Below are 11,400 nucleotides of genomic sequence, written 5' to 3' on the forward strand. Positions count from 1 at the left end.
TGTTAAAGCTACTTGGGACTTGGGTAGCTTGTTATGATTAGTCACATATTATACACGAAGGACCTTGAACGTCACGGTGCCTATGCCATATGTTTCAGCAACAAGCTAGCCACAGATACTCTCTTCAGACAGCGGCGAACTCATGGGTGAAAGCATAATCTGCTATTCTGCTGTCTCATACCCTTTGACCTAACTACCAAAACATTGTTTGGTAATAAAGACCAACGTGTGCGCACACGCCTACATATTCCTATGACCTTGAGATACTACAGATAAACAGTAACCAAAAGGTCATACACAACCACAGGAGAAAACATCTATTGAAAAATAACTCGAATCAAATCACTTTTAACCTCAAAAGGCCCAATTTACTATCCCATTCTGTCACTTGCATTCATCAACATAGACATGTACATGCTTGATTAACAAATACACAAGAGCAAAACCACAAGTGATCTTAGCACTTCACTCCGAATGAGATGTCCAATAAACAAGCCCACTGCACAAAACGCCATAAGGACTAAAAAGATTTAACAATATGGTCCACATCGACAGTAATAAACATCTTGCAAGTGAACAAAGAGTTACCTGATCAACACAAACACACACTGCAAAACACCGGCGGTTCCTGTCCACGCTGAAGGGCCTTCAGGCACAAGTGCATCTTGTATCAACAACCCTACCGATGCTGCCAGTGAGACAAAGGACACAACATAAGCTAGAAAAAGCCAAAGTTTCAACCTGCAATATTACACACAGTAAAGTTGAGATATTTGTATGAAAATCTTGATTTAATGACATGACAACTTCCCTATTGAAAAAAAAAGAAGAAATTCAATGTTGGTTGACAATTACATTTCGACCATAAAATGTTTTACTACAGATGATTACAATAGGTAAACTGACAAACCAGATATAATATTATTTTTCAGGATTGCATTAACCACCTTATACTTGGCCTTTTCCTGAAAAACTATTAACAAGCATATGCAATTTGAGAATTCATTGGCAAAAAATCGGTTTAGTACGATATAGATATGGGCACTAATGTGTGAAAGTCCAATAAAAAAGTAGAAAAACAGTCACTCCTTGTGCTGTAACGGTTAACAAGTTACCTTAAGTGGCAGCACATCAAGTAAGATATACATACACCTATAAAGTTTAGATTATTTTGCTTTGCAAGGTGTGATGCCTAATGCAGCATAAACAGAACAAAGTGATCTATAAACAAGCTTAAAAATATGAGAATTACATAAATATCCAGAATCATTACCCTCATAATGATAATAATATTAATAATGTACCATCACGAAAACAAACCCATCTTGTAGAGTTACCATACCACTATTTCCATAATAATCCATATATACAAAAGAAGACTATGCTAGTATTCTTGTCTACTAAAATGAAAACAGAAATATCAGTACACCATATCCATAATCCATGGTCTCCTACGCCTTCATGGCAAACATCAAGGATAGCAGTTGAGCAAGACAAAACAACCATCAACAATAATATAAAAACGACACGTATCTTTCTCAATCACCATCATCGTAAAGATGAATGCTCTTATCCGTCTCAAAATAATCTAGAACGCTTCGATATGTAAGACATCACTACTAGAATATTTTCTACGAAAAGCGAAATTCATTTAGCAGCAAGCATGGGAGGGACATCGAAAAGATAACAGCTTGAAAGATGTTACAAAAAGAAGGAACAATTAGTCGTGGAATTACCACGACGTAAAAATCAGTAATTGGGGCAAAAACCAAACCCTAAAATGCTAGAAATCAATATAATTGGATCACATACAGATGCAACAATGTATTAATCAACAAGATAAAGCTTTAAAATAAAGAATGAAACCTCCATTCGCCATCTTCGTAGGGAGAGTAATCGATGTCATCTCTTCTAACACAATTAAACATCAACGCAGCCAAAGATGCAAATATCCCTACAATAATAATAATAATAATAATTTACACTTGAAACATAAACATATTAATCAATCAATGAATCAAGCGGATGGAAAGAATAAGCCGAACCCGGAAGGTAGTGAAGAAAGGAGACTTGAACAGCACTGCAGACGACGGCGTCCACCCAAAACCACCATCCAGCACCGAACACGGCTCCGGCGACACCTGGGCCGAATATTCCCCACAGCTCAGACAGTTCCATTGATCTATCGACGGGGATGCGTGTGTGTGTTTCTTTTCTACCGTGGATTGGAAAACACCACCTGAAATTCATCACCTTTAATAATTATATATATAGTTTAGGACTTTACAACTTACAAGTTACAACACACATCAAATCTTCTAACCCTTTTTTTTTATATAAAAACTTAACAAGCAATTTTAAGTACACATTTATTAACAATTTTAAAAGTTGTTAACAAGCCAAGCTACTCGCAAGCAAAACTTGATTGAGTCAAGCTTAAACGAGCATGAGCCAGAGTTTCACTTATCGAGCTCGAGTGACTAAACAAGCCTTTCATTTATAAAATTTTTATAATAATAATTTCTAATTAATGTATAATAATTATGAAAAATAACTACATAATATATATATGGCATATGAAATTATAATTGATAAAAAAAATAAAAATTAATATTTAAAAATAGCATATGAGACAAGCTCAAACTTTAGCAACGGATATCAAAACGAGTCTAGCTTGAGCTCTGTGTAAATTAAACGAATCGAACTCGACTCAGCTCGTTTGCACCCCTAAGTGTCGTGTAATTTTCAGGTGAGGTCTTTTCTTAAAATTGTTTAAAAAGTTTGTTTTTTAAAATTAGAAAATATTTTAAACACATTTATTTTATTTTTAAGGTCTTTTGGAAAACACATTTATCGTGTTATAACCTAACAAAAACAATCTATTAAGCTTTAACTTGATGCTTTTATTAAAATTGCTTTGTTTTACTAAGTTAAATGGATCTGTAAATACATAATTAGTAGATTTGATGGTACATATTTTATATGTTTTAAATATGGAATGTATGGCAAAATGAAAATAGCTGTATGGTTGTAATGTTGTATGAGGGGTAAATCATGGAAATATGATGATAACCGGTAAAGAAATGATTGATTTGACAACTGACATTGTCACATGACCCGTTTGATCATTTTCCGCAGTATTATACAACCTGTATGATGTGATATCGATAGGCTTTAATGTGCACGTATGATCATAATACGGCCTTTTTGATATGACATGAAAGTTGTACACTTTTGAGGTGATGTTTGTATAGCAACACCCTGAGTTAATGCCTCCGACGACTAGTATAGCAGTGATATACCTTATCTAGTAATCTAAGTGATAAGGGTATGGTCATGGTGACGAGAGTGAGTGAATTATAGAGTATAAAAACGACACGGCTTAAGTTTTATATCAAAATTATAAATAAGATTTGTTAAAGATTTACAACACATATATGCGTGTATGTCCCTTTGTCGATCACATGTAAATGATATCTATATCTTGGAGATTTATTTGTTGCAACTTGGACTTACCAATGATAACTAGTAACCTCTTTCTAAGACCACCAGATGACGTTGTCTACGTCGACGTACGTTGTTTGTTTTTTAGTCGCTTTGTTGCTTCCGAGGTGTTACCCTTACACCCTCAAATTTAGTCTCGTCTATAAACGACATGGAATGTGACGTGTGTTTGTTATCTCATTGTGTCCTTCCATCCAACGCTCACACACCATGAGCTTCACATTGCAGTTGCTTCTATAATTAGATAAATTATAATATATTCTTACGAAAAACACGGTATGTTCAAACTAATAGATTGATGGTCGGTTAAAATGAGAATAATCAAAACGTATATATTAGTTATTGCATTTAACTATTAATTAAATACATTGAGCTATTTTTTTTGTGTTTACTTTTATATGTTGGTTGAGATACAGTAAAATGTTAATTTACTAAGACTATCACCATTCACAAACCAATCAAATTCAAACTTTATTATAATATTAATTTCTCTCTTTTTCACATATCCAACCCAACTAAACCCAAATTTTTCACGCTCATTAACAACTCAACCTTTACCATTATTTATTAAAAGAATATAATTTATGATTGTTGTTTTTTACTTAAAGTAGTTAGAAATATAAAAGATAATAATTTCTTTAAAAATAAATAAAATATTTAAGTTTAAAAAATAAGTTTTATCCAGAAAAAACTTACGAACCAATAGTAAGATGTCAATTCCATACAAGATAAATCATTAAAATTAATATTTATTTTATATTGAAAAATACATTTTTTAACGAACTCTGTTTTTAATAAAATTTATACAGGTGTGTTCATAGAAAATCGTTGAACACGACTTTGTTTTTATATAAACTTAATTATTTGACATTACTAGAAAAAAAATTAGAGTTAAAACTAATTGTTGTGAAAGAAAAAATAAAAAGAAATTACAAATACATCCATTCATACGCTGACAAGTGGCAGAGAACAAATTGCAAACTAGGTTGCTCTCACAAACTAGTTTGCTTCTTACAGTTTTTTCAATTATTTTTTTTTATTTCAAATAGTGTTACAAACTCATTTGGGGTTGCCAATGAGAGTGGTCTAATAGTACTTCATACTGCAAATACTATTCGATCATGCCTTCATCCGCGCATACTATCAGTTCATGCAAACCTCCAAGTAACTAGTCTCAAATTATGTGAACACTAAAATCTCTGAGTACTAGGTTTGCGAGAACCTATTGTTGTACGAGTACCGTCTGAGCGAGAACTATCAAGCAAATACTAATATATTATCATAATTAAGCACATAGTCAAGAGGGAGAACTTCTTTAACATATGCGAGAATTAGTCATGTGGTTACTTGAAGTATACGAATACCCAGAATGCAAGTACTCATCTGTTGCAAATCAGGACCTAAACACAAACACAACAAACATGATATTATTATACAGAACAAAAACCACACATAACTAGTTTTATACCCGTCCGATGGACGGGGTATGTGTTAATATAAAGCGTTACTTTAATTGATTACATAAAGATTAAAACCGTTATAGTAACGGGCCCACTTATATCACTCGGTAGCAACATTAGTAGTTTTTGTATTTTTGATCCATAAAAAAACTATTACAATTAGGGATTGATATCAAGTGTTAGTGTTATCCTCAACTTTCACGTGTTTCTAGATTTACAATAAGTTTGATTTGATCATATGTTTCCAGAAGGCGAAGGAATTGTAGATCTATACCATTATGTGGTTGTTTAGGATTCTTTATTTTTGTCTCCTTACAACATATTAATAAGTTAAAAAGATGTATGGGATTTGCTTAACATTTGAGTGGAAAAGTTTCATAAGTCATAAAGATATGACTTATGGATAAGTCACGATGAGGTAAAAAATAAGGAATACCAAACACCATCATAGTGGTATTATATAATTGTTGTGAACAAATACATGGTTCACAATCTAATTCGGTGAATTGAAGATTTGTTTGACTAGTATGAATTAAGTTGAGCTTTGTATAGTTTGGTTAATTTAGCTAAAATAGCAAACGGCTCAATATGGCCTAATATGAGTTAACCGGACCCATATACAATACCAAGTTACAAACTAAGTTAGGTTTTGACACAAACCTAAACATTCGGTGACGACCGTTGTTGTCCGCCCCTCTTATCATCGATGGTCGTGTTTGTTATTGGTGTTAGTCTGTTAGGGTTTTCCTCTCACCCCTAAATGTGGATTTGGAATTTGGGTCGCCTATTTGTAGCTATGGGAATGAAAAATATGTTAACCTATTTGTCGATTGCTACTCTACAGACGATGTTGTTGGTGATAGTCGGTATGTTATGTCGTCGGTTTATTTTAACCCAAAAGCCTAATTTTGTGTCGTCATGCTTTTATACATCAAGTGTTTCATGTGGTGGCGAGCCAATTGACACAGATGAAGTTCTTTCTCAACGATTGAAGACGCTCGAACAGTTAATAAATGTAACTTAATCTAATCAATGTTTTGTATATAAGATTTGTTAGTTTAGTGGTTGTTTGCTGGGATCGTACGTGTTATTAACTTTAAATGTTTAGTATGCTTAAAGTTATGCTAATTAATGTTGTGAACTTATACCCATTAAAACAAATAAAGAGCATACCTCTTCAAAAGCAGTTTGATGGAAATTCTCTATTTTTTGTCACCAAAATTATACGAAAACCATATAAAAATGATAATCAATAAGAGTATATTAGATAACTGTGTACGGATGCAAAAAAAAACTTCCACCCCAGTGAGAATTTTCTGGATCTGCCACCGCAAATGATAATTTGACTTATGTGTATAGTGACCGTATGGCAGTTATAGTGCTCTAGTCAATATTTTTCTAAAGTATATGACGATAATACAATTACGTTTTATAGTTTAAATCCCTTTTTATTTTAAATTAATTAAAGCTAGAACTCACTCAACAACATTGATTTTTAGTATGCATATCAGGTAAAGTTTAAAGCACGCCTGGGACGCGAGAGCTTGCGCGCCGTAGGTCATCAGAGCGGGCTATCTATTTGGGACTTGCATCTGTTTTGTTTATCGTTCATAGACAATATATACTTTACTATAGATCTCTGATACACTGTTGAAGAAATATTGCAATGATGTTTATTTTTTATGTCGTTTAATATCATAATTTAATTTGTTCATTTAAGCAAATATGTTGTATGTGTAAACTCAACTATCATAGCACCTAAGGTTCTGGGCATTATAACATGATAATTTATTTGTAACAGTATTAGAAATATAAGTGTTTCACTAAAACCTTCAATTAAGAAATATATTTATAGTAATAACAATAATTTCTAAAATAATTATTATAATGATCATTATAAATTTCATTTGTTTTTTAAGCCGAGCATACGTGTGTTTGATTTTAATTTATTATATTTTTCAATTTAAATTTATTACATTTAATGCGTATTTGACGTCAACAATGTGACATATAGAGTCATCGCACGTGTACCACACTATTATGAGACCTAAGATTCTGCTGTCAGCCCTTACTTGTATGTGTTCTTGTCTCTTCGACCATTTTCTCATTTATTACACTTCTTGTCGTTTCCTCTTTGCCACCCTTATCCTTGGCAAACCTTCCTCTATAGCCATAGTCTTCCTATATGAAGAAACACTAATCGATCCCGGGTAGATTACGGATAATCTGGGGGTTAAATAGATGTTTCCCACGAGGGGTTAGATCCGGCAAAGATGGTTCTTCTGATAACCTGCAAAACAGACACCGTAAGCTCGTCACTGAGAAGGGGGGGTTCCTCCTTGTGACCACCCTTCGGCGTGAGAATCAGACTAGATTGCTCTTGAATATAAATGTATATTAAGAGATTGCTAGAGCAGATATCAGGTATATGATGTAAGATACAAGATAAGATGAGATGATCATACCATTTGGGGTATTTATAGCCGAAGGTAGGTTTCCAAGAGGGTATAGCCGGCTGAATAGTATTCCTGTTCTACCAACTGTGGCCTACGCACGTGCCATGCTGGCAGTTGGTGGGTAGGCAGCGGCTGACAATGACCAGGCATGCTGTGTACTATTCCTTTTTCACCAACTGCAGGCTATGCACGTGGTATGACAGGAGTTGGTGAGTAGGTAGCGGCTAATAGTGACATACAGTACAAGAGCATGCTGCTCGCCATACTGTTGTCAATGGGCTGTCGTATCTCTGGTCAGATCTTTTGCCCATACCTCGTCAGGTACAGTACAAAAGATCTTCCAGTATCGTACGGACTGGCTCATTTGGGCGGGAGTATTCCCCCTCCCGCCTTTGTGCGGGATTGTTCCCGGCTTTGCTCATTCCTTCAGGCGACTACTGAATTATTGAGAGCTAAGTGCCTTGTGCGTGTAGCCTTGCTGCGCGGGTGGCCTTCCCTGATGGCTTGTATCCGCAGCTGCGGGAACAGGCGGAGTACTTCACCATTGGGAGGCATTTCCTGCGGGAACAGCTTGCGTACTGCGCGTAAGGACGTCACGTCTCTGAGCATGGTGGGTCCTGCGGATCCAGTTGGTTTCTGCGCAGACGTCTCTCTTCAAGGTGAGTCCTGCGGGTCCAACTGGGCTCTGCTGTGACCTACCTCTTCAAGTCCCCCCAGTCCAATGTTCTTCTCATGAATGTTTAATAAAGTGAGGTGAACTTTTGGACTTAAGCAAAGGGTTTTGAAAAGGGTTTAGTTTTAAGGTTTTCCATGGGGATTCTTCCCGCGGAAGTCCTTATGTCACTTGCAGAAATTCCCGACTTTCCTGCTTGATCTTTGGGTATGATGCGGGTAGGTTTGTAACCTCCTCGCAAGTCAGGAGCGTTGAGTCCCACTTGTGTGGATTCTCCATGAGGTTTTGGTAGTTTTGAACATAGTGATCAATTATGTTAAAACCACCAATTCCATCTTGGAGCTTCAAACAATGTAGTTCTCGACGTTCCCGCTATGCGGGGATGTTATTCCCGTTTCCGCAAGCATTGCCCAGAAGATCCTTCTTGGTTTCAATTCCCTGCGGAGCGCTAGGTATGTGAAGGGTTTTGCCTTGACACTGTACCCGCACTCGTCTTACGGTTACTTTACTTCCAAGGTATTCTTGGCTTCAATTCCCTGCAGGTGCTAAGTATGTGAAGGGTTTTGCCTTAACACTGTACTCGCACCTGTCTTATAGTTACTTGGTTGCCAAGGTAAGGGGTATTTTCCCGCTTTTGAATCTTTTTGAAATTTTGAAATTCGAAGAGTTGGTGAAAGGATAAGAACAGTCCAAACTATTGAAACGTCGTCCGACGGTTTCTTCTGACTGTGTCAGGACGTGCAGGAAGTTATGGCGACGTGACAGTATATGGTCATTCCAGGCGCTTTTTCAGGCGCGTGGGCGCGAATTTTCGGGCCCGTGGCCGCGAAATTACTGGCACGCGTCCTTTCAACAGCTGTTGCCAGCTTGCTTTTTGCCACGTGTCATAGTTTCATTGCACCTGCGATTTCTCTCTCTTCCGCATTAAATTCATCGCATTAATTGCGATTAGTATATAAAGGGGGAGAGGGTCCTTTGTAATCCACACTTTCACTTTTCTCTTCATCTTCAAAACGATTTCCGGCGAATACTCACATTTTCAGTCGAGCGTTCTCTTGAAATCGTTCTCTTTTTCATACCTGCAAGATGTCTTCTGCTCACGATCTTGAGGCTACAGCCCAGGAGGCTGGGGTATACGCCGAGCACCCGTCATCCACGTCCGACAAGGATGACAAGAGTACTGCTGGCGAGTGCCAGTGTGCTCTGCCTGTCGATCTATATCAGTACATCGTCAGGAAGTTCATGCTCGAGTCTCTCGAGCCTGAGTTTCCTGAACCTCATCAGACGGTGTATGATGCCCCCAGAGGCAAGATCGGGGTATATGCTGCATTCTTTGTCTATGGGAATCTTAGGTTCCCTTTGACAAAGTTTGTGTACCGTGTCCTAGAGAGGCACGGTGTACACCTGACCGAGGTGCACCCGATGGCGATCGCGAAGATTCGCCACTTCGAGTGGGTGTGCCGGATTCTGGGCGTTGAGCCCTTCGTCGACCGCCTGATGACCTTCTACTCTTGGAGGTGCATCCAGGGGTGGTATACTCTGATAACCCGGATCAAGGGTTTGAAGATTTGCGCAACCGAGCGCAGTCTTCGTTCATGGAAGCGGGAGTTCTTTTTTATCTCCGCTCGCGCCATCCCCCTTGCCATGAAGTTCAAGAATGGGCAAGCACTCCCCAGCCTTCACGCCTCCAACTACCAGGAGGCGGAATGGTTCTCAAAGATATCCCGAGTCCAATCTCCGGTTTACCGCTTTGCGGAGTCCGGGATGGTGATGCTCGGGATGAGCCGGGTGTGGAAGGATGCGGAGGCGCAAAAGATCCCGATCGTCCTCGAATACGGTTTGAACTCTGTTCCTTACGGTATGCTCTGTTTACTTTGTTTATATAGGTTTGTCTTCTAACTGTTTTTCTTTTATTTCAGAGGGGAACGACTTGCAGTCGCTCCTGTATCCGCGGGAGGCTGATAGTCCCGCCCGGATGGGTACTCGTGTTCTAGATGAGAACGAGTTGCCCATCCTTGAACAGACGGCGGATCGGTTCGTGGAGGTCTACCCGCCAGGCCACGAGATCCTGAGCGCCAGGCGGCCAGGTAAGGCGTTATTCTACCCTCGACCCCTCAATGCTGAAACCTCTGCTGGAATTCCTCTAATCTTATGTTCTGATGAGGAATCCGCAGATGGTCCTCCGTTGGTGCGGAAGAAGAAGGCTGCCGGCGGGAAGGGGAAGGCGAAGGTGGCCTCCACTGCCGATCCGGTGCCTCGGTCTGACTCAGAGACCGAGAGCGAGGAGGTGGCGGGGAACCCCGGTGGTGATAAGACCACTGCTCCGGAGGCTGTGACTACTGTCACCTCCGGAGAGCCCAGGATGACAACGGTGAGCGGCGTGAAGAGGCCGGCTCCATCGGGTTCATCCCCGCCTGTCCGCACTTTTAGGCTCAAGAAAACCCGTAAGTACAAACTTTATTTTTAACTTCATAGCTTTCCATCATTAATACTTTTCTTTGTGCAGGCGTGGATGCTACCGCATTCCAGGGTGGAGCGGGGAGGAGTACCTCCGGACCCATGACGGTAGGCTTGGTCAGCCTACCTGAGGTGACGACCCAGGCGGCTGCGCCTGCCTCCGTTGGTTCAGTTGCTCACCCAGTTGAGCCAACTGTTCCAACTGCGATGACATCACCGCCGGCTGTCAGTGCCATATTTACCGCATCTTTCACTGAGCCGGCGGTTACTTTTTATGCGGACTCCGCAGCGGCGACCACGGTTGTGAGTTCACCTACGGTGAGTTCACCTCCGTTGGTTTCTACCACCGCGGCGGCCTTCACCATGCCTCCTCCGTCATCGGCAACGACGGCCGATCCTTCAGGTATGCATGGGGCTTCTCGCCAACCTCTGCCTCCTTCCCATCTACCTGACCTCTTGGACGGATTTCCCTTGGGTTCAGGTGATGGGTTTGGCGGCTATCGGCCTGTTGTTGACCCTACAGGTGCGTAGGGTTCTTTTGGCCTCTTTTTTTTTTTTTTTTTTTTTTATATATCATCTTTTCCTAACTGCTTTTTGTTTTTTGCAGTGTCGGATTCCAATGAAGTGTATGTTCCACGATGGAACATCCGCCGAGGAACAACCCTTCGCACACCTGTGGAGTGCGTGGAGTGGGCTCGTCACGCAGCTCCCAGTGGTGCGTTGGGGGAAGCCATGGCTAGCTACCAGGAGGGTAGGCTAACCAATGAGCTTCGGGTTCTCCTGGCCCGGATGCAGCCGCGCGTCGAGCTGCTTTGTCGTGAAAACGACAAGTTAAAAGCAGCTCGCATTC

The 11,400-nt window shown here is 39.7% G+C and overlaps 1 protein-coding gene across 1 annotated transcript; it reads right to left on the minus strand.

Annotated features, from left to right (window-relative positions):
• Positions 1 to 316: 316 nt before the first annotated feature.
• Positions 317 to 2,228, minus strand: LOC143557513 (uncharacterized). The gene is made up of 4 exons (XM_077046573.1): positions 2,046 to 2,228; positions 1,867 to 1,954; positions 589 to 741; positions 317 to 499 (listed from the first exon to the last, which is right to left on the minus strand). The coding sequence occupies exons 1-4, from the start codon at positions 2,176 to 2,178 to the stop codon at positions 466 to 468; spliced, it is 408 nt and encodes a 135-aa protein (XP_076902688.1). The 5' UTR covers positions 2,179 to 2,228; the 3' UTR covers positions 317 to 465.
• Positions 2,229 to 11,400: the final 9,172 nt, after the last annotated feature.

The sequence above is a fragment of the Bidens hawaiensis genome, unplaced genomic scaffold (assembly GCF_021521415.1).
Source record: "Bidens hawaiensis isolate Kalapana, Puna unplaced genomic scaffold, B.hawaiensis_p1.1 tig00018993_1, whole genome shotgun sequence".
NCBI lineage: Eukaryota > Viridiplantae > Streptophyta > Magnoliopsida > Asterales > Asteraceae > Bidens > Bidens hawaiensis.